At 44.5% G+C, this 23503-nt stretch overlaps 3 protein-coding genes and 1 pseudogene across 4 annotated transcripts; 3 read left to right on the forward strand and 1 right to left on the reverse strand.

Moving 5' to 3' along the window:
• Nucleotides 1-5503: 5503 nt before the first annotated feature.
• Nucleotides 5504-6427, forward strand: LOC129339786 (olfactory receptor 10G6-like). Its single transcript, XM_054994367.1, has one exon. The coding sequence runs from the start codon at nt 5504-5506 to the stop codon at nt 6425-6427; it is 924 nt and encodes a 307-aa protein (XP_054850342.1).
• Nucleotides 6428-9920: 3493 nt separating this feature from the next.
• LOC129339787 (olfactory receptor 10G6-like) lies at nt 9921-10727 on the forward strand (annotated as a pseudogene).
• Nucleotides 10728-14921: 4194 nt separating this feature from the next.
• LOC129338844 (olfactory receptor 10G6-like) lies at nt 14922-23121 on the forward strand. 2 transcript variants are annotated; one of them, XM_054993355.1, is made up of 2 exons: nt 14922-15826; nt 23091-23121. In XM_054993355.1, the coding sequence occupies exons 1-2, from the start codon at nt 14922-14924 to the stop codon at nt 23119-23121; spliced, it is 936 nt and encodes a 311-aa protein (XP_054849330.1). The 2 variants fall into 2 exon arrangements, with proteins under 2 accessions (XP_054849330.1, XP_054849331.1); XM_054993356.1 differs by lacking the exon at nt 23091-23121 and having other exon boundaries at nt 14922-15845.
• Nucleotides 21885-22871, reverse strand: LOC129338450 (olfactory receptor 958-like). The gene has a single exon (XM_054992693.1). The coding sequence runs from the start codon at nt 22869-22871 to the stop codon at nt 21885-21887; it is 987 nt and encodes a 328-aa protein (XP_054848668.1).
• Nucleotides 23122-23503: the final 382 nt, after the last annotated feature.

Here is a 23503-nt window from a genome sequence, read left to right on the forward strand (position 1 = left end):
GCTGCTGAACTTCCCCCATCGGATAGGAGATGACACTTTGGAGGGTAGCTATCTGTATCGCCATCTCTTCAGGAGACAGTCTTTCTCCTGCCCCCATTGAGGAAATTAAATGAATGGCGTGAGCCAAACTTTCTTCCATATCCATCAGCTTAGCTTCTAATTGTTGCATTCGACTTGGCCCCGGTTGTTCGCTCAGGGAACCTTCATTCGCTGTACTCACCGGGGAGAAAGGGCCCCACGGAGGAGGGTCCCCTTGGACTATTCGCGACCTCGCGGCTAGAATACCCTTGGCCATACCCGTCACGGCCGAGATGCTGGTATCTACCGCATAGGTGCGACCTTGTATCTGCTCCCAACTTTGTTCAGGGACTTCCGTTGGCTCTTTCCACGGAGCAAGTTCGGAATAATCCCAACTCAGGGCGCCGCGGCGAGACGTGTCCCCCTCCATCTGCTCAAACATCCTGTTCCAATATCGCCATGGTTGGCTGCTATCTAGTTCCGGGACGGTTTCTAGGCTTCGGCGCCCGTCCATCGAGACTCGTGGATGGAGTCCACCTGCCCGGCGCTCTCTGGTTTCTCGGGGTCTGGCTCCCCACTCCGACGGGGTGGGTACCGAGATCAAGGGGAGAGCGGTTGCTTTCGGCCTTGCCCCGAGGTTGCTTTCGGTCTCGTTCCGAGTACTGAAGTCGATGAGAGGCAGGGTAGAAGTGGAGGCTCCGGTTCCGTTCCCGGTTGCTCCCAGCTCCTGGGAGTCTTGGGTTTGCACCGGTTGATTGTCGGGAGACGCATACGGATCAAACAAAGGATCCCTGTCCGGGACAACCTTGGATTCCGCTGGGCCCGACTCAGACATGATTGGTAACAAAATGTCAGACTGTGGCTAGATAAGGCACTCTCTGCAAGATTCCCTTTAGAAGCAAGAATAAGTCCAATGTCTAGCAAAGGAAGCTTTATTGCAGAAAAGGTCCATTATAGTCCACTGTCCTGAATAGGAGACTCAGGATGGTACATGATCATTGTTACCAATGAAGAGCAAGCATAGGATACAGAGTAACAATACCCATCTGGAACAGCCTCCCCCCACAGTTCTCAAAACAACATCTTTCAGTCCTGGGAAGCTGCTCTCCTTCAAGGCCAATGCCTGGTGGAACGGTGTTAGACAAAACAGTCTCCTCTGGTGGGAATGCTGCCTGGGAACTGGTGCACCTGAGGAGAAAACACTTAAACACTAAAAGCATTAGAAAATGGAGTCAGTACAGTTAAGATATATACTGGACCTGACAAGAGGAAGGTCCCCACCAATTTTGGGCTTATTTGGTGGGAAAATGTCTCCTCCAGGCGTCCTGAAAGACGGAGGCATTTTCCCAAAAAAAAAACCCGAAAGAATGCCGAAAGAATGCCGAAAGAATGCCGAATCCCGAATCCCGAAAGAGATTCTTGTTTCGGCTTTCGGCTAATGACGGTAGAGAATCTTGTTTCGGGTAATCCCGAAACAAGAAAGCCGAAAGTTTTTTCCTTGCACACCCCTAGTAAGAGCGTGTGAGAAAATAACAAACTTACACTTGGTTTATATTTAGAAAGGAAATAAGAGTTCTTTATTATAGAAACTCTATAATCTGAGAGGAAAGGAGGAGAGATAGATCTCTATCTACCTCAAGAGTGTCCTTTACTGTACTTCAGCTTCTGGGGGCGAAACCAAAGGAGGGTGTGGGAAATCTGTGAACAAATCTCCTGGCATCCTCACTGTTATCTTAAAGCAGTCATGGTGGACTTCAGAACAGGAATGGAGCAGCGCACCTGCTCTTTCTTTTTCTGCCATTTTCCTAAACTGGATCTCCCCATCTAAAGCTGCCATTAGCCCCACAGTAGGAAAAAAGAACGGGGTACTCTTCAGAGACACAGTTTAAGTAAGGAAAATGGCATGAATGAAAAAGATACCCCATCCCAACTGTTATATGTCATTCTTAGAATTGCTTATGCTCTGTTTCAGCATTTTTTTCAGCTGTGTATTGGATTTCTGCTGGTTTAAAATCTTTGCAAATTTGCATGTATATACTCTATTGCATGTTTATTGAAATGTCTATAAAATTGACTGTACTGACTCACACTGTGTTATCCTCCTTGAGTCTCAGTGAGAAAGGTAGACTATAAATAAATAAATAATAGTTGGGAGATCACTTGTAATTTTGGAACAGCATTATGTTGTACCTGGAGGCTGGAAACCCTATATTCATTTGAAATTTCTCCTCCTATAACTGTAGAATCTTAAGTAAGGTGTTTTCTGCATGGTCACTTTACAGCATTTCAGATTCTATTCCATTTCCCATGTTTTCCAGAGTTCTGCATGTTCAAGAGAATCATGGGAAGCAGAAATAGTTTTTGTCTGTTTTTCCCAGTTCCCCCCCTCCTCCGGGCACATTCCACTATTTTTTTTAAGCCACTGCCCAGTTGCTGCTGGCACGTATTATGTCCATGCAGAACCAAAAAGTCCTCTTCTGCATCTCGTACCCCCCTCTTCCTTTCCCCCATGAGTTGATTGGTCTGTCCGCCTGGAACCACATCCATCCTTCTCAGCTCTCTGAACTCCTTTTCCACAATTTTTATCACTAAAGCGAATAAGGGTCATTAGGCTGTTTCTCTGTTTGCTTCCTTCCTCCCAGGTATGCACGCACTCTCTAATTTTTTTTTAAAGCTAGGAGTTGTTACGTTACTGCTTATTTCCTGCTGGCTTTAAAATCCAGGAAAGGGTTAAATGGCTGCTTTTCCCTTCCTCCCTGGGTGGTATGAGTACACGCTAATTTTTTTTTCAAAGCTAGAAAGGGTTGTAAAGTTGTATTGTCGAAGGCTTTCACGGCTGGAGAACGATGGTTGTTGTGGGTTTTCCGGGCTGTATTGCCGTGGTCTTGGCATTGTAGTTCCTGACGTTTCGCCAGCAGCTGTGGCTGGCATCTTCAGAGGTGTAGCACCAAAAGACAGAGATCTCTCAGTGCCACAGTGTGGAAAAGATGTAGGTCATTTGTATCTACTCAGGAGCTTTCATAAATGCGGTTCGCCTGTGTGGTTTTGAAGATTCTTTTTGTTGTGAGAAAAGATGGAATGGTTCTTGTGTCCCTGCAGCGTAGGAGAAAGGTTAAAGAACAGAGTAGATGTGCTTTCTTGTTCCGAAGTATTTCCAATCTCCGGGTCTGTTGGAATGTTTCCTCCCCGTAGAGGTGTTCGATGTATTGTCGAAGGCTTTCACGGCCGGAGTAGATACAAATGACCTGCCAACACCTTTTCCACACTGTGACACAGAGATCTCTGTCTTTTGGTGCTACACCTCTGAAGATGCCAGCCACAGCTGCTGGCGAAACGTCAGGAACTACAATGCCAAGACCACGGCAATACAGCCCGGAAAACCCACAACAACCATCGGTTGTAAAGTTGCTGCTCATTTCTCCTGGCTTAAAAGCCAGGAAAGAGTTAAATGGTTGATTTTCTCTCCCTCTTGGTGTCTTCTAAGGCCAAAGAGCAAAAACACACAAACATTTTGTGCAGCCATTTGCAAAGCAAACTAGCAGGGTAGCTGCTGGGAGGGACTGAAGCAGCAGCATTTTATCTAGGGTTGACAGGTCCCCCGACATTTTGGGCAGGAGATCAGGGGCCTGCCACTTACCTTGCTTTTTTCTTGTGTTCCTGCTCTCTCTTGTGCGCAGCATGCGTGTGCTCCTGGCTTGCATGATGACGTTACTTCTGGGAAATGATGTCATCTCGCTGGTCAAGTGGGGTGGCCTGGGAGCATTCCTATGCTTATCAGAGGGCTGAATTGGCCCACTGTGGGGTGCAATTCAGCCCGAATCAGGCCCACTGTGGGGCATGATTTGGCCCAAGTTGGGCTGCTGTGGGTGCGGGAGCATGCTGTGCTGCTCAGGGGTACACCATAACACTAGGAGGGGTGCCCTGGGAAGTGCCCCTCCACCAGCCAGGTAAGCGGGTGCTGGGGAGAGGGTGGAAACAGGGGATCCCTTGACCCAGGCGGGGGAATGGCATCCCTAATTTTACTCCTTTCCTGGATTGGCTTTAAAAAAAATGAGAGTGGAACAAGCAGGAAAGGTACATGTTTTACCCCAGAACTCTACCACCAATTGCGTCTCCAGTGGTCACAGGACAGCCCAATCAGCAAATACGGTGGTGGTGGGGGAATGGGCTCCAACATTGCAAATATGGTGATGGTGGGGAATGGGCTCCAACATTGCAAATATGGTGATGGTGGGGAATGGGCTCCAACATGGCAATGTTAACACGCATTAGAATTTTTTTTTTAAAAAAATGATGTCAGCTCCAGCCCCCACAAAATGCATAACTCATCAGCAGATGCCAAATCGCCTCAAGGTCCTGCAGTGCAGAATGATGGGACCCCAGCATGAATGTTCAGTATTGCCGGCTTAGAGTATGCCGTGCAGAATGTGCCTAAGAAGGCTGTAAAATATATTTCCTCTTATAGAGATTAGTGGGAGCAATTTATTCATATGGGAGAAAGCAATTCACTGTTTGGTGATTTGCAATAATCCCCATTAGAGTGATTACAACGAAGTTATCCAATCTATATTTGTTAGAAGCAAAACAAAATTCTTAGTTCAAAGACATTGCCAAATCACAACAGGTTGAACAAGGGGACCTCATGGATAAGAAATGCCCAAGGGAGGAAAATGATGTATGAGGCCACACAAGAACACAATGTTATAAAGACTCGTGAAGGAGCAGGAAAAAGCCAGAACTATTGAGAAAACAATCTATTGTGAGAAGCAGGAGACCTTTGGAGAAGATTCCTCACCAAGGCATGCAAGCATGCCGTTCTCTTTGCCAGTGATAATTGACCAAATTTTCAGGGGTAGAAATCTAACAAAAACAATATAAAAGACTGCCTGAAGAAAATGAAAACCTCTTACCGAACTGTCTACATCTTGTCTGCTCATCTGCTTTTTCATAGACTCCAGACTGGAGAAAAATAATCACACCTCAATATATTTGTAATGTCAGGGATAAAGAGATCTTTGGAGCAGGTGGTTTCTCTGTTGTCCTCCACGTGATAGTGGTCTGTGGCTCTATTTTGTACCTGATTGTAGGATAGAGTGGATGGCTAGACTGTAGTAACAATGGAGCAAGAGAGCTATGGAACATCAGAAGACAAGCTGAGCAGGGGGTCTAAGTAGAACTTGCAGAGATCAGACGGTAGGAACTTAATGCGCTCAGTTAAACTCATCCTTATATATCAGCGGCAACAGAACTGAGCAGATATATGGATAAAATGATTGAGGTTGCAGAAAGGAGGGTCTGTGAGAAAAGAATTTCAGTTTATCATCTTACAATGCATGTGATCTAGATCCCCCATACACAGAAACACAGCAAATGGTCTGAAAATGAGGGAGGTATCCCAGATGTTTCAGTGTTGCTTTCAAAGGTGTTCTGATTGTATCACTCTAGTCTGCATGTTGCAGATATAAAACTTGCATTCATGAATGGAATGGAATGTGAAAATCAAACAACACTGATGAATTTTGTCCTGTTAGGGGTTCCGTACCCTCCAGAGTTACATGTCCCTTTGTTTTTGTTTTTCGTGTGCATCTATTTGCTGACCCTCCTTAGTAATCTCCTGGTTCTTTTGGCTGTTGTGTATGAACCACAGCTACACAAACCCATGTATTGGTTCCTCTGTCATTTGTCTGTCTTGGATATTGCCACTTCAACTGTGGTGGTGCCCAAATTGATTGCAACTTTTTGGGAAGGCGGAGGCATCATCTCTTTTGCAGGTTGTGTCAACCAACTCTTCTTCTACCACTTTGTGGGATGCGCAGAATGTTTCTTGTACACCGTTATGGCTTATGACCGTTTCCTGGCCATCTGTCGCCCACTCCATTATGGCACCATCATGAACAGCAAGACATGTCTGTGGCTTGTTACGGGTTCCTGGATTGGTGGCTGTTTGCACTCAGCCATGGAGACAGCCCTCACCTTCCATTTGTCTTATGGACCAGATAACAAAGTGAACTACATCTTTTGTGACATTCCAGCTGTGCTGAAGCTTGCCTGTGCTGACACATCACTCAACGAGATGGTGACCTTTGTTGATGTTGGAATTGTAGCCATGACTTGCTTCCTCCTCATCCTGACTTCTTATGTGTACATTGTTTCAGCCATTCTGAGAATCCGCAGTGCCGAAGGGAGACAGCGTGCCTTTTCCACTTGCACGTCCCATGTCATCATTGTTATGATCTGTTATATTCCACTCTCTTTTAACTATCTTAGACCTGGGGCACAGGATCCATTGGGAGGAGTGGTAGCTGTCTTTTATACCACGGTAATCCCTTTTTTGAACCCATTAATATACACTCTGAGAAACAAGGAGATGAAAGTTGCAATATTGAGATTAAATCGCAGGAAAGCTTAATTCATGTTAAAGATAAGCCATCCTTTGCACCTGATTTCTTCTAATTTTCCTTCTTTTTTATCCTCCCCTCCATGTATGGGACAATTTAAAATATTTTTATTTTGGTTGGGGAGGAATCAGTAACTTTGCTGAATTAGTAAAAGATTCAGTGGGAACATTGAGATATAGATCCAATTTCCTAAAATGCGGTAATTTTACAAAGCGTTTTATTGTTTCCCTTTTTGATGAGCCTTGGATTTTGATTTAAGGGACAAACTAACATGATGAAGAATGAAATGAGGGAGGGTAACTCTTTTTACTGTGTTCTCTGTGCTGGGTCCAAAGAATCTAGATTTAGAATTTTTTAGACTTTAAAAGTGAGGCTCCAGAGTGAAACTGATGAATTGGAATTCATCAAGAAGTTTGACACCATCTACAGAGAGTTTAACCAAATCTTCTATCAGTACAAGTATTAAACAGTTCAGTAAAAATGTGGAGATTGTAGTTATTGCTACTGTAAAAGGTCTATGGGATTTTCTTAATTACATTTCATTTTTTATAGAATTACGTCTCATTTCAATGCCCTTTGATTTTGCTGTTTTGAATGTTGTGTCCTTCATAATCTCTTGCAAATGCATATGTCTGACTAATGAGGACTTCTCATACGCGTCTCTTGAAGTGCATATATGCTTCCCAAAGGCATTCCCATAGTCAAAGAAAGAATAAAAGCCTGTTAGCCTTCAAGGTGTAACAAGACTGCTATTTACTTCTGCACAATTTTATACATTTATATTGCAACCACAACTGCTGCAGCTGTTTCTACAACGCTGGAAGAATGTCAGAAGCCTTTCACCTGTGTGGTTTCTTTGCAGATATCTTTAGCATAACCTGGAAGTCACTCCCAGATCTTAAGATGGTGCCTTCAACCTCATACAGCCTAGGGTTGCCAGACATCTCCAGGTCAGGAGCTTTGGGGTAGGGCAAAGGGTGGATATGACATTGTCTGATGCTTTGATGTTTTCACCAGGATGTGACATCAGTGCATCAGGCAATACTCTCGACTTCCCATAGATTCCCCACTGCATGGCATTACCATAGTGATTTGGGGAAATTCTAGACTGTTGCCTGATGAGGCCAATGCATTGCACAATGTTATTTCGACCTCCCACTTTTCTCCTGCCAGTCTGGATGCAAGGATGGGTGGGAGGCCGGGCCAGACTGCCTGCTCAAAGAGGGCAAATGACTGATACAGAACTATCAGACCAGTAAAAACAAAAATTTAACCAAAAACGGTGCCTGTTTGCAGTGGGGCAGTCTCAAGATGCATGAGGAGTTTTTAAGTGATAAACTTGTCTTCTCTTACTGGGAAACACTATGACACATTTTGCCAAATGTATGGCCTCAACGTTCTTTTGGGATTATTAAAATATAACGATGTCTACTCAATTATTCATTCTGTTCTCCGTTCATTTATTCAACCATCTATTTAAATATCTGACAGCCAGACTAGTTTAGCAGTTAGAATGTTGGAATAGGGTCTGGGAGATCCAGGTTGAATCCTCTCTCTACCATGGAAACTCACTAGGTGACCTTGGGTCAGTCACATACTCTCAGCTTAACCTTCCTAAACTGCCTCAGGATAAAATAGAAGAGAGCAGAACGACGTGAGCTGCTTTGTGTCCTCACTGGGAAAATGGAGTAAAAATGAAGTAAAATAAAAATAAAATCGCTGCAAAAGACAATAATGCTAGGAAAAGGGGAAAGCAATAGGAAAAGGAGACCCAAAATGAGATGGTTTTCCTCAGTAAAGGAAGTCACAGCTTCTAGTTTGCAAGAGCTGAGCAAAGTTATTAATGATTGGATGTTTTAGAGGTCTTTCATTCATAGAGTCACTATAATTAAGATGTGACTTGGTGGCATATTACATGCAGACACACAAAATAAAAATAAATTTTCAGATGTCTGTCTTAACAGAAGTACCCAAGAAAGGACAGATTGCCTTGTGCCTGGTGATATTCCACTATCAAAATTTAACAAGAATAATAATCTCGGTAGCACATTTTTATTTTGCCCTTCTGCCAACCAACTCAAGGGCCGATTCCAGACGGCCCTCCCCATTCCGAAACGTTGCACGGAAAACGCGAAATATCGCGTTTTCTCGTGCGAGTTTTGCACGACGTCGCGCAAAACTTGCTCGAGAAAACGCGATATTTCACGTTTTCCGCGCGACGATGCACGACGACGCAAGACGTTTCGGAATGGGGAGGGCTGTCTGGAATCGGCCAAGGTGGTGTTCTCCTTTCTCCATTTTATCCTCACAACAGCAACCTCTATAGCAAAGGATTTGAACTTAGATTTCCCAGATCCTACTCCAGCATTAAAATTAATAGACAACCCTTACTCCTAATTGTCTCAGTCAATCAATGAACCAGGAGGCTCATATCCCAGAAGACCAGCAGCATATTCTGAGAACCAGGGCCGATTCCAGACAGCCCTCTGCATGCCGAAACGTCGTGCGTCGTTGCACGGAAAACGTGAAATATCGCAATATTTCGCGTTTTCCGTGCAACGACGCGCGACGTTTCGGCATGCAGAGGGCCGTCTGGAATCGGACCAGGAATTGTGCAAAGGCAGAAAGAGGGATCCTATCAAGTGATGAATATTTGAATGTGCAACTGGAGTATTGCAGAGAAAACATACCAGAGAACCAAGATTAGTTTCAGATAAGGACCCTTCATCTTGCTGTGTTTGCTTGTAGCTTTTTGGAAAGAGCAAGAGAAAACTGGGGTGCTGGAAGTGGGATCTATGCAGATGCTGATTTTTAAATAATATACAGAGTAATGGAAATAATAAATAAATATTATGCAAGCTCAGAATTAAGGTATATCCAAGGCAACCCACCCAATGGATTGCCGTGGACCAGACTAGCCCAGCAGAGCAAAGAAATGCAGAGAACTCTTCCGAGGAAGAGGCAGCTGGCGAACCTGACCCAGACCCACAGCACATTGGCCCCTCAGCTTCCCAGCCCTGGGCCAGCAACAGACAGCCAGGCACAGGCCGGCTCTCCCAAAAGCTTGGGAGAAAGGCAGGAGCTCTCACTCCATTGATGGCAGCTTTCTGAGCCCGTTTGTGCTCTCCTTTTTTTCTAGAAGCCATTCCCTGGAGCTGCCGTGTGTCTGCTTGGAGTATGGGTTGGCTGTGGGTGAACTAACGTGAAGTAATGTGTAGAGTGACCCTCAATGATCACATTTTAACCCCGACCTTCCTTCAAGGAGCTGAGTGAAGTATACATAATCCTCTCCCCATTGTTCCTCAGAAAAAAATCAGGGAGCTAAATTAAACAAAGAGAAAATGACAGGCCCAAGATCACCCAATGGGCATCACGGGCCCGGCCAAGGAATAATTTGTACCCGGACATCTGTGGTACCACAGATGCCTCACTGTTCTCAAATGTGTCCTGATCTTGCCACTCTTTTTTTCTGTTGCAGAGGTTTTCCTTGCATGCCTGAATGGAATGGAGTGTGAAAATCAAGCCACGCTGATGCATTTTGTCCTTCTGGGGATTCCGTACCCTCTGCTGCTATATGTCCCTTTGTTTTTCTTTTTTGTCTGCCTCTATTTTCTGACCCTCCTTAGTAATCTCCTGGTTATTTTGGCTTTGATGAATGAACCACAGTTACACAAGCAGATGTATTGGTTCCTCTGCTACTTGTCTGTTCTGGATATTACCATTTTGACTGTGGTGGTGCCCAAGTTGATTGCTACTTTTTTCAAAGGCGGTAGCGACATCTATTTTGGCGGCTGTGCGATGCAAGTCTTTCTTCTCCATTTTGTGGGATGCACAGAAGGTCGTGTACTCCATTATGGCACCATCATGAACAGCAAGGCATGCCTGTAGCTTGCTCTGGGTACCTGGATTGTTGGTGGTTTGCACTCAGCCATGGAGACAGCCCTCACCTTCCATTTGCCTTATGGGCAGGATAACAAAGTGAGCTACATCTATTGTGACATTTCAGCTGTGCTGAAGCTTGCCTGTGCTGACACGTCACTCAACGAGATGGTGACCTTGGTTGATGTTGGAATCGTAGCCATCACTTGCTTCCTCCTCATCCTGACTTCTTATGTGCACACTGTTTCAGCCATCCTGAGGATCTGCTGTGCAGAAGGGAGGCAATGTGCCTTTTTCACTTGCACATCTCCTATCATCATTGTTATGACCTGTTATATCACACTCTCTTTTAACTACCTGAGACTTGGGGCACAGGGTCCATTGGAAGGGGTGGTGGCTGTCCCCCTTTGTGGTTGGCAGAGCCCATACTGAGGGCAGTGGTGGAGCTGGTGCCTACACAATGCTCTCAACATACCCAAACTGCTTATGTAACTTCTCTTTTCATGGGTTCTATAGGGATTAGGAAGCAACTTTCACACAATTTTAAGAAATAACCTTTTTCTTTTAAACTTTTTAACAATTAATAAAATACAACCTTAAAAAAAATTAACTCTTAAGTGCAACCATCCGAAAAACTCCACATCAACAATGTCCTTGAAAAGGCAAACAGTTCAACATTCAAGAAGTGATGATGAGTCCTCTCTCATCCATTCAAAGCAACTGTACCCCAAGCTTCTGTCTTCTTGTTGGGGAATTATAGCCCTTATTCAAGGTGATAAGAGCTTATAATTTGTTAAGCTCCCCAGCAAACAGCCTCCTCCTCAGAAGCCTGCCTCTAGCTTCTGACTCCACCCTACTGGGCTAAACCAATTAACCTCACAGGGGTTACACTTAAGGCTCAACAAACTTGAGGATCCCTAGGCTATTGCATATCAAAACCCAGAGAGAAACAAGAAAGAGATCATTCCTCTCTATCTAGTACACTTTTGTCCTGTCTTTCCTCCAAGGAAGCTTAGGATGTCACATATAATAACAATCCTGGCAGTTGAAGCTGAGAGAATGACTGGCTATCTACAATCATCTCTTTCCTTGAAAATCTCTTGCTGGGCTCACCTTTAAGTCGGTTGCGACTTTATGGCAAACATATACATATGGTTAATTTTGTAATCTAGCAAATACACTCAAACAACTGCAAGCATAACTGATTCCTAAATTTAATTGCATTATATAGCTAATTGTCTCACAGCAGAATATGTAAACCACCCAGGGCTCCCGACTTCAGCTTGAGCAACTTCTGGAGAGATGGGCGTTGTACCCTAGGAGGGTAGCATTTTGAGGAGGGAAGGTAGTGTAGCAGAGATCTGATGCCATAGAACCTGTCCTTCAAAGCTGTCATTTCCTCCAGGAGAACTGATCTTTGCAGTCTGGAAATCAGCTGTAATTCTGGGAGAATTCTATGGTCCAGCCAGAGGTTGGCAACTCTTGAACCACCGGCATAGTATCATATGGCTTTGATGTGATGAGATTTGTCACATGCTTGCAGCTCAATAAGTCCCATGTGACCACCTGGGCCTTAAAGGTGGGGAACAGTTCCCAAGTTGGGAACCGTTGGGGACTCCTGGCCAAAATTATCAAGTATTCCATTTTTTGCTCCGACCTGGATAGGCCAGGAGAGCCTGATCTCATCAGATTTCAGAAGCTAAGCAGGGTCAGCCTTGATTAGTAATTGGATGGGAGACCTCCAACAAAGACCAGAGTTGCAGAGGCAGACAATAGCAAACCACCTCTGTTAGTTTCTTGCCATGAAAACCCCACCAGGGGTCACCATAAGTCAACTCTGACTTGAGGGCCAGATTTCATTGCACTTCATTTTTTATTGAATTGTTCCAGAATCAGCTTCATTTTGGGATTCGGCGGGGGGATCTGTTCCTGCTAAATCACTGGTTTGTTTTAGCTTGTTAGGAGTGCCTTGTTAACACTGCAAGAGTTGTCATTTGTAACACAAAGTCTCCGGAAATTAAATCTTAAGACTGTGGCATGGATGCATGCTATCTCTAGTGCACATGCTTGTAAATCCGTGCATACTGATAGTAAACCAACCAGCAGTGCATGGAAGCCACCCACCACATGTGCCTGAGCAAAGATTAAGTGTATAAATAATATCACTCCTCATTTATGATGCATAAGGAGGTTATCATTTTCATTCACAAAATGACCATGATGAGGATGGTATGGCTCCAGATATGAATTCTTCAAACCCATTCTATGTATAACCAAAACCAAAGCCATCACATACATTCATAGGACACACAAAACTGCCTTATACAGAATCAGCCCCTTGGTCCATCAAGGTCAGTATTGTCTACTCAGACTGGCAGCAGCTCTCCAGAGTGTTTGGTAGAGGTCTTTCCCATCACCAAATGCCTGGTCTTTTTAACTGGAGATGCTGGAGATAGAACCTGGGACCGTCTACATGCTGAAAAGATGCTCTACCACTGAGCCACAGCCTCTCCCAATGCTTAGAATCATAGAATCATGGGGCTGGAAGGGACCTTCAGGGACATCTAGTCCAAGCCCCTGCCCAATGCCGGAAATTCACAAATACCGCCCCCCACACACCCTCAGTGACCCATGGTCTATGCCCAGAAGATGGCAAAACACCATCATGATCCCTAGCCAAACTGGCCTGGAGAAAAGTGCTTCTGATCCCAAAAGGACCACGAGAACTAAGCACTGATGTAATCCTTCTTGCCCTCCTTCTCACGATCCGCCCAGGTTCACAGAATCAGCATTGCTGTCAGACTGCCATCTAGCCTCTGCTTAAAAACCTCCAAAGAAGGAGAGTCCATGAGGAGAGCTTGTTCTTTGGGGTCTTAGGCACACCACATTTCTTTAGTCTCAGTGGAGGCTCAAATTAGCTTCAACTGAGTTTTCTCAGGGTGCCATTTTTATTTGTGTAAAAGCCCTTTCGAGTCTCAGAGTGATAGGTTCTTAAGGGATTAAGATGTAGATAAAAACACAGGATCTTGCATATAAGCAACTTTGTAAGATCACATGAAGAGTGAAGAATATCAGAGTGAAATGAACCCGCAGCAAGAGGTGATCCGTGTAAGATGGACATCTCTCCTGAGTCTTAGAAGATTCTCCCTTCAAAGGCACACCTATTTCCACCAAGAGTGAACTGCTCATCAGTCCTTGAACAGAAGGTGCTTCGCAAGAATTTACCGATCTCCATGGTCAGATTTCCTTGATCCATCACTAGTGTTAGAACTTGAGTTTGGTACAGGCAAGGACACCATTGGTGCGAAATCTGATCAGGATGGACTGTGGAATGGTGCATTCCAGCATTAAATAGAAAGTTTCCTGAGAAGAAATGAAGCGAACTCTGATCTGACAGGAGGCCCTGGAGTGAATGACCTAGCAGGTAATTTGATTCCAGTGGATGTTCCTCTGAAGCTCCTGGATGATGTTCCTCAAGAAGAGGGATCTCCAAGATTCTTAATAAAGTTTGGGAGACCAAAATGCTATCCGTTCAGATCAGAATTTATTTATTTATTTGGATTTAGCAGCGGTCCTTTGAACAGTGTCTTTCATGGACAATACTACAATAAGATTATGATATTGCAGTGACATGATGTGCCTGTGGTTACCATAGTATGGTATGAGACAGAAGGCCCTTGGTTCTTGGCTCAGCTATGATCTTACTGTAGTTTTCAGCACACCCATTTCTGACTTGACTTTTATCATTTCTATAATGTCAAAATATGGTATCTGCCTTGTTCAAATAGAACCTCCCTAATCCGTATATACTCTGACCTGGGTAGCCCAGGTGAGGCTGATCTTGTCAGATCTCAGAAGCTAAATAAGAGGGGTCCTCTGAGTGTAGAGGTTTGTAATTTGTTTGAGAGAGATCTCGGAAGCTAAGTAGGGTTGACCTTGGTTAGTAATTGGATGGGAGACCCTCCACGAAGACCAGAGTTGCAGAGGCAGGCAACGGCAAATCACCTCTGTTAGTCTCTTGCCTTGAAAACCCCACCAGGGTTTGCCATAACTTTTTCTTAGAAGCGAAACACACATGTGTCTGTGATGCATTATTCTGCTGTGCTTTATTCACTCTGCCAAACATTTCCAACAGGATAGGATTAGGAAGCTAGTGAAAACCAGGGCATCATAATGGCTAAAGTGTTGGACTGTGAGACATGAGTTCAAATCTTCACTCTGCATGTAACCTTGGGCCAAGCACTCTTGCTCAACCTCACTTACCTCACAGGATTGTTCTGAGGATGAAATGGGGAGAACTATGTATACCACTCTGTGCTCCTTGGAGCAAGGGATGAAGTAAAAATATGCTAGATAAATAGGAAGAAGACACTGCTGGAATGAACAGACATCTGAGCAAGGACTTTTACAGTGCAGTCCTAAAGAGAATTATACCATCTAAGCCCTTTAACTTCAAGGGACTCAGAAAAGAGTAATGCTGTTTAGGATTGCACTGTAAAGGTATGTCTAATCCCATGGTTTATGCCTTTGATTCTGTTCACTGCAAAGTATTTGGCTGTTTCTCTTCTGTGTGCCCTGTTTCTCCGATATACTGGTGGTTATACACACAACTATTGTTCTACAGACATGGACTGTGAAAATCAAACTTCATTGACTGAATTTGTCCTCATTGGGCTTCCCTACCCCCAAGATCTAACGGGTCTTCTCTTCATCTTCTTCCTGCTCATCTATCTGTTGACACTCTTAGGAAACCTTGTGATCCTATTGGTTGTGGTGTTCAGTTCCCAGCTCCACAAGCCCATGTATTGGTTCCTTTGCCACTTGTCCTTCTTGGACATGACTGTCTCTTCTGTGGTGGTTCCCAAAGTGATTGCTGGATTTCTAAAGGATGGCGGGATCATCTCCTTTGGGGGCTGCGTGTCCCAACTCTTCTTCTTCCATTTTCTGGGCTGTACAGAGTGTTTCCTCTACACAGTGATGGCCTACGACCGCTTCCTGGCTATTTGCAAACCACTCCATTATGCCACCATCATGAACCGCAGAGTGTGCCTTTTTCTCGCCATGGGCACCTGGTTTGGTGGCTGCCTTCACTCCATGATGGAGACAGCCCTGGTTTTTCGCCTGCCTTTCGGATGGAGAAACGAAGTGAACTATATCTTCTGTGATATCCCAGCTGTGCTGAAATTGGTCTGTGCTGACACTGCACTCAATGAGGTGGTGACCATGGTTGATGTCGGCCTTGTAGCCATGACCTGCTTCTTTCTCATACTGACTTCTTACGTGTACATTGTGTCCACTGTTCTGAAAATCCGCAGTGCAGAAGGGCGTCAACGGGCTTTCTCCACCTGCACAGCCCATGTGACCTTAGTGGTGACTTACTATGTGCCTCTTGTCTTCATCTACCTGAGGCCAGGATCTCAGGGGCCATTGGATGGCATGGTGGCTGTGTTCTACACTTCCCTGACTCCGCTTCTGAATCCTATAATCTATACACTGCGGAACAAAGACATAAAAATGGCCTTGCTGAGACTGTCTAGTAGGACCCCCTAGTCCAGAATAAGCCGTGTCTATTGGACTTCTTCATACCCTGAATCTGATAACTGTCAAAGAATTTAGACCTCATCGCTAGTCACCATTGGTGGACCTTCCCTCCATGAATCTATCTTAATGGGGCAATCATCTCTTTTCTGGTTCCTGCTTCTGCTAAACTTCTTTTCTGTTATTAAACCTTTCTAACCCACTGTTTAAGTCCTCTGTGCTTGTCACCATCACTATATTCACCGACAGTGAATTTGTTGATGTAATTACTTGTTGACTGAAGAAGTCTTTCCTTGTGTTGGTCCTGAATTGATTGCCAACCATCTTGATTGGGTTTCTTTGAGTTCTTTGAGTTTCTTTGAGTTCTAATATTATGGGAAAAGGTGACAAAGTTCTGTCTACTCTCTCTCTCAAATGTTATCAACCTCTATTACGTTCCCCTTTATATGTATGTGTTTTGTCTAGACTGAAAAGCCCCAAGAGTTGTTCCAAACCCTTAACCATCAGAATTGCCCCTTTCTATACTTTTTCCAGCTATGTAATACATTTTTTGAGGAATGGTGACCAGAACAACACACAGCTTTGTAAATGAAGTCCCACCATAGATCTATATACAAGAGCAATACAACACTGACCGTTTTATTTCCAGTCCTTCAGCATATAATTTGCCTGCCACACACTAAAGTGACATTTTAATTGCTTGCTACAACCCCCTAATCTCTTTCCTTCTCAGGGCCAAGCTACACATGATGAATGACACTTGAACGGCAAGTGGATTTAGTGGAGGGCAAGTGAACACTTCCTGTTCAAGTGTCATTCATCATGTGTAGCTTGGCCCTCAGTTACCACCAGTTCAGATGCCATCAGCATATATTTAAAGTTAGGATTTCCCCCCCAGTGTGCACCACTTTCCACTTACTTACACTACACTTCATTTACTATGTTGTTGCCCACCCACCCAAATTAACAGATCTTCCTGGATCTCTTAACAATCCACCTTAGTATATGAAAACTTGCCCACTACAGTGCTCATCCCAATTCTGGATCATTTACCAACATATTAAAATAGTTTCAGGTGGGTAGCCATATTGCTCTGTAGTAGAAGAGCAAGATTTGGGTCCAGTAGCACCTTAAAGACCAACTAGATTTTCAGGGGATGAGCTTCTGAGAGTCAGAGAGCTCCCTTTGTCAGATACAACGAAGGGAGATCTGACTCTTGAAAGTTCATACTCTGGATGGCATCACTCTGGTTATCTTCAAGTATCTCTGATGGTCAAGGATGTTGCTGCCAGCAATTGTATGTAGGCAGTACCAGCAGACCAGTTAGAGTAAGAATGATGGAACACCAATCTAGAATAAAAAATAAGGTCATGGAAGCACCAATGGTCTCATGTTTTGTGGAGGCCAAGCACCATGAGAACAATTTTAAGCTCTCAGTGCTCTGTATGGTCAGGGGGTCGAAATTTCAGGATATCCAGAAAGAGCCTTGTAAACAAGAGGCTTATTGGACATTTGTGAGAGCCAGTTTGGTGTAGTGGTTAAGAATGCTGGGACTTTAATCTGGAGAACCGGGTTTGACCCCCCACTCCTCCACTTGAAGCCAGCTGGGTGACCTTGGGTCAGTCACACAGCTCTCTAGAGCTCTCTCAGCCCCATCCACTTTACAGGGTGATTGTTGTGAGGATAATAATAACATACTTTGTAAACCACTCTGAGTGGGTGTTAAATTGTCTTGAAGGGCGGTCTATAAATCAAATGTTATCATCACCATCATCACCATCAAATTTAATATGGTTGTCCCACATGGCCTCAACATGCATATTGATTTCTCTGTTTTCCTATAACTGATCAGCATGGAAACAGGTTCAGAAGCTGTTGGGATGGATTATGAAGCCACTCTACATTTCAATTACAAATTCTTAAAGCCTTCTATTTTCATTTCCTATTCCTTATTGATTTAGGACTCAATCTTTTATGTGGATCACACTGTTATAAGCATTATATGTGCAATTAACTCCGGATGTGGAGAGCTATTGATATTGTCTCTAAATTACATTTACAGACACAGTTGCACTTTGTGAATCCTGCATTTTGCACTGGAAACAAAATAAGAACATTCATTTTTGATAAAGTGATGTTTATTGGTATTTATTTAATACAGAGTTAGGTTTTGAAAGTGCTTGTTTAGTAAGTCGTTCATGGCAGATGTTTTTGTTTCAGACTTTTCTGTAAATCTCCTTTTTCCCTTGCACTTTTGTAAGATCCTCTGGGTGGAGCATGGAATACCCCCAGATTTTTAGCTGATTTCCATACTACAGAGACACTGATTTCAGCCGGAGATGCCTTAAACTGTGAAAAAAGCAATCAAATTGAAGTTAACACAATCTTCAATTGGCGAAAAGTAACTCGGAGAAAAGAGTTCAGAAGTCTGAACCGTGCATGTAGGTGAGTGCCATCAAGTCACAACCAACTTATGGCAACTCCACCAGGAGTTTTCATGGCAAGTGAGAAGTTTTCAATTGCCTTCCCTGAAAGAGCTACCCCTATATTCCTTGACACTCTCCAATCCAAGCATTGACTGGAGCTGACCCTCCTTAGCAGCCGAAACCCCAACTATACCATGCCACATTTCCATCCTCCCAATTTGAATTAACACTCAACAAAAAGGCATATACAGTAACAGGCTTGTCTGAGGCTGGGGAGTACAGGGTCCATCCCTCCATCCTTTCCACCTAGTTTCAAGCATGCTGGGTTGTTTTTCCTGTCCCTAAATGTCCTGTAGTTACAGCAGATATCTTTCACTCTATCCTGCAAGCTAACTGCACCTTGGTTTATCTTTTCTCTCATATATTTATATCACCATTCCAATGAACTGAGGGCCAAACTACAAGCGATGAATGACACAGTTTGGACACTTGTCAGCTTCCCTCAAGTTTTGATGGGAAATGTCGGCAGCTTGGCAGAATGTTGGACAAGTGACAGTTGAAAAGTCCATTGGACAGCATTTGGAGAGCCAAGCTGCAAGACCAGGATGCCTACATTTCCCATCAAAACTTGAGGGAAGCTGACAAGTGTCCAACCTGTGTCATTCATCACTTGTAGCTTGGCTCTCAGCGTAGCATGCATAGTTGTCCCCTCTTTTATCATATACACACAACAGCCCTGTGAGGTAGGGTAGGCAGGGTGAGAATGCCTAAGCCAAGGTCAAGGCATAGAAGTTCATGGCAGAATGAAACCAAGTTCTCCCTATTTGAATTGCCTAACCCCTACACCATATTATAAATGAAACTGCAGGTTTTTTGACAGTCAGTAAGGAACACATCTTCTAAGGTCCAATCACCAAGTCCCAAGGAGAATCTTGTGAGGGTAGTATTGCCAGCCTCCAAGTTGGGCCTGGAATTCTACTGGAATTATAACTAATCTTCAGATACAGTTGCCAGCCTGAGCTGGGAAAACCATGGAGATTTGGGGGTGGATCCTGGGGAGAGTAGGGTTTGAAAAGAGGAGGGAACTCAGTGGGGTAGAATGCCATTGAGGCCACCCTCCAAAGAATCCATTTTCTCCAGGGCAGCTGATTTCTGTTGTCTAGAGATCAATTGTAATTCTGGAAGATCGGCAGGCCGGTTGGCAACCTTATATCCAGGCTGCACAGATCAGTTTCCTTGGAGAAAATGGCAATTTCAGAGGATGAACTCTATGGTATACCAGAGATTAAAATCCCTCCCCAAATTAGGGTTCCCAGATCCCCTTACCCTCCTGGTAAGAGGGCTGGCAGACCTGGTTCTTACTTTCTTATTCCCCTCTTAGAGCCGAAGCAGACGTGACGAAATACCTAGATTCAACTCGTGTTCTCTTACCTCAAGGTTTGTCAGGAAGTGTAGGCGTCCTTGCAGCTTAAAGTTTAGCATTTACAGAGCAGCAGGGAGAGAAGTGCAGGTGTCCTTGCAGCTTAAAGTTTAGCATTTACAGAGCAGCAGAGAGGGAAGTGCGGGCGTCCTTGCAGCTTAAAGTCTCCCGGTGCAGCAAGGTGTCTCTCTGCAGGTCCAGGCCAGGTGAGAGGAAGGGAAAATGCCATGATGCACCTTGAGAGCGGGAGGAAAGGCTCCCCACACCTGCACTTCCCTCCCTGCTGCTCTGTAAATGCTAAACTTTAAGCTGCAAGGACGCCTACACTTCCCGACAAACCTTTAGGTAAGAGAACATGAGTTGAATCTAGGTATTTCATCATGTCTGTTTTGAGTCTTAGTTATGTCATTCTGCGGCTGTGTGGTGACATCACTTCTGATGACATCACCATGCAGGCACAGGAGTGCTCCTGCACTTCTCAGCAGGCTAATTTGGGCCTCAAACAGGTCCAATTTGGCATGTTTGGGGCCCAAATCAGCCTGCAGCGATGCACAGGAGTGCTCTCGGGGTGGCGCGATGACATCAATGATGTCATCGCACCACCCAAGGAGTGCACCCGGGAGGCCCATTCCTGTGCCTTCCTTCTTCCCCTGCTGGCCAGGTAAGTGGAGGCAGGGGGTGGAGGATGAAAGTAGGGGATACCCTGCTCCCATTGAGAGAATGGGATCCCTACCCTAAATTCTCCCCTCCACAGGCACCACGTCCAAATGTCCAAGAATTTCCCATCATGGAGTTGGCAACTTTACGTGAGGGATATTGAAGGAAAAAATACAGAAGGAGAAAATAAATGAACCATTAATGGGAGGAAGTTGTCTGAGGCAGAAAACAAAAGAATTCTAAGGAGAGACTGCTTGCCTTTTTAATAACTTAGACATATCCTCTGATAAGAGGCATGGCTAGCAACTTCAGTCCTTCCCAAAACTGGAGGGCTATACTAACCATGATAACTTGTAGTTAACAGCAGCAAACATTTTAATGGGATAAGTAAACATAGAAGCTTCATCCAAAAAGGGAGGGAAATAATAATTAGATTTAGGGTTGTGGCTGAAACCAGGCAAGAGTCACAGGGAGTGCCGTTGGTGTGATGCTCTAAGAATTGCCGGAAACTCTATTGTAAAACTATAGACTTTCCACAATTCCTAGAGTGGCATGATGCTACTTATAGGTTTTCCCTAGAAGTGAAATCACAGTCTCATGCTGATGATTTTTTGATTAATTTTTCTCCCACTGGCAAACAGTGTGGCAGTGGGAATTGGGAGTTGCGAGAGAGAGGTTACCATCATAGCAACAGACCTGGTAACCCTGATGAGAGTCCAATAGAATTAATCTTTTGCAGTGAATTGTAGTCAGTGCAGTGTATTTAAAAAGCAAAATTAAAACAGTGTTATAGATTGACATTTAAGCCTTACAAAACAACAAGAGCGGTTCAAATAACTATAAAAATTACAAACCTTTCAAATTTCAAATTGCCCCTCCCTCTGGAAATAAAACCAGCATCTCAAACCTAATAAGAATAGTATTAAAAGACTATATTCAAAACGTGTGAAATGTTAAATACTCAAAATCACAAAGGCATAAAAAGCATAGCAAGAAAAAAGAGGGAAGGAAAGGGAGAGAGTGGAACAAACGGGGATGGCAAAATCACAAAACATGGCTCAACCTTTTCAAAGGCCTCCTGGAAAAGAACAGTGTTAACCTGTTCCAGAAGACCACCAATGAGGTGGATGAATGGGTCTCCTGGGACAGAGTACCAAAGTATGGGGGCCACAGATGAGAAGGCCCTTCTCCCGAGTGTCCACCAACCTCACTTCACTTAAGGCATGCACACAGAGAAGGCAGCGACATTTGGTCTTAAACTGGCTTCTTTGGGCAAAGGCAGACCCTCAAGTATGAGATAATTGGGCAAAGATAGTCATAGCTAAGTCCTTCAGGAATCAATGGGACTTACACTAGTCCACTAAATCTTGCTTCATTCAAGGGGATTTAGTTGCAACCACCTTATGCTGGATGGTGCAAGCATATGAACATTAAACATACAATCCTTTCAAGTACATTTGACTGACAAGATGTCTAGATGGAGAGTAGAGTGTTATGAGCCTGAGACTCACTTGTCCACCACCGACACAAGTAGCAGAAGTTATTAGCCTAGTGGGTTATTGTCTGGGAAACTCTCTTCCCTCCTGTCAATCTAGTCAAAGCTGCTTTCACTTCCTTGTTCCTCAAGGTGTAGATGAGTGGGTTGAGCATGGGAGTCACCACATTGCCAAAGATTTGCACAGGAGTTACCAGAATCTCACTGAGCGATGGCTGAGTGTAGATCAGAGCACAGGGGCCGAAGAAGAGGGTGACTACGGTTAAGTGTGAGGCACAAGTGGATGCTGCTTTCCGTCGTCCCTCCCCAGAGCTCATTCTCAAGACAGAATAGACAATACGGATGTAGGAGGCAAGGATAAGAACGAAGCAAGTCATGGGCACCATGCCAATGTTGGTGAAGCTAACTGTCTCAATGATGACTGTGTTGGCACAAGCCAGCTTGACCACAGGGAAGATGTCGCAGAAGAAGTAGTCGACTTCGTTAGGCCCACAATAGGGGAGGGTAAAAGTCAAGGTGGTGAGAATAGTGGCATGGAAGGAGCTGGTGACCCATGTGCCAGCAGCCAAGATGGCGCACACCTTCCAGTTCATGATGATGAGATACCGTAATGGATGGCAGATGGCAACGTATCGGTCATAGGCCATGACGGTGTACAGGAGACATTCGGTGCTTCCTAGGAAATGGTAGAAGAAGACCTGGGACATGCATCCTCCAAAGGAAATCGTTCTGCCTTGTGCCCAGAGGTTAGTCAACATTTTAGGGGTGCTGACGGAAGAGAAGCCGATGTCGAGGACAGAGAGGTTGCAGAGGAAGAAGTACATAGGAGTGTGGAGACGGGAGTCGGTGAAGATGGCTGTCATGATCAGCAAGTTCCCCAGCAGAGTGCACATGTAGAAGATTAAGAATACAACGAACAGGATGTTTTGGAGGCCTTCCGTGTGGGGTATGCCAAGGAGGGTGAAATGAGTCACCACAGTGAAGTTTTCTCTATGGGATCTATTCCTACAGGTGAACAGAAAAATAACAGATAAGAACATTTCTAATGCAGGTGTCTCGATGCATTCATTATACACCTATCACAACAACCCTGTGAGATAGTGATTAGCCTAAGTTTACCCAGCGAGTTTCATGATGGAGAGAGGATTTGAACCCAGAACTTCCCAGGCATGTTCCAATATTAGTCACATGCATACATATTAAACTGTCTTTCACTGAATTAGACCATCGATCCATCAAGGTCACTATTGTCTACCCAGACTGTCAGTGTCTCTCCAAGGTCTTGGGTAGAGGTCTTTCCTATCAACCGATACCTGGTCCTTTTAACTGGAGATGCTGGGGTAGGGATTGAACCTGGGGTCCTCTGCTTGCCAAGCAGATGCTCTACCACTGAGCCACGGCCTCTTCCCATGTAACTATGTTAGTCTCATTCAGGCTGCTTGTAGTCAGAGCAGACGTGATGCCAAATGGAGAACCAGGCTGCTAAAGTGAGAAATGGAGCACCTTTTGTTTAATGTGTAAATCCTAGAGTATTGGGGTGCATTTGTTGCATTGCCAGCAGTACATCTGCCCCATGGGTAACCTGATGAGTAGCAGGATTCTTACTCAGAAGTAAGTCCCATATTATTCATTGGGGCTGACTTTCAGGAAAAGTGCCTTTAGTATTGCCGCT

The sequence above is a fragment of the Eublepharis macularius genome, chromosome 12, assembly GCF_028583425.1.
Source record: "Eublepharis macularius isolate TG4126 chromosome 12, MPM_Emac_v1.0, whole genome shotgun sequence".
Taxonomy (NCBI): Eukaryota; Metazoa; Chordata; class Lepidosauria; order Squamata; family Eublepharidae; genus Eublepharis; species Eublepharis macularius.

What these genes read in the sequence shown, in the direction of transcription:
- LOC129339786 (XM_054994367.1), top strand. Translation starts at nt 5,504, where the DNA reads ATGGAATGTGAAAATCAAACAACACTGATGAATTTTGTCCTGTTAGGG.
- LOC129338844 (XM_054993355.1), top strand. Translation starts at nt 14,922, where the DNA reads ATGGACTGTGAAAATCAAACTTCATTGACTGAATTTGTCCTCATTGGG. An exon ending in AAAATGGCCTTGCTGAGACT is followed by an intron (nt 15,827 to 23,090) that starts GTCTAGTAGGAC and finishes TTGTCTACCCAG; the next exon opens with ACTGTCAGTGTCTCTCCAAG.
- LOC129338450 (XM_054992693.1), bottom strand. Translation starts at nt 22,871, where the DNA reads ATGTTCTTATCTGTTATTTTTCTGTTCACCTGTAGGAATAGATCCCAT.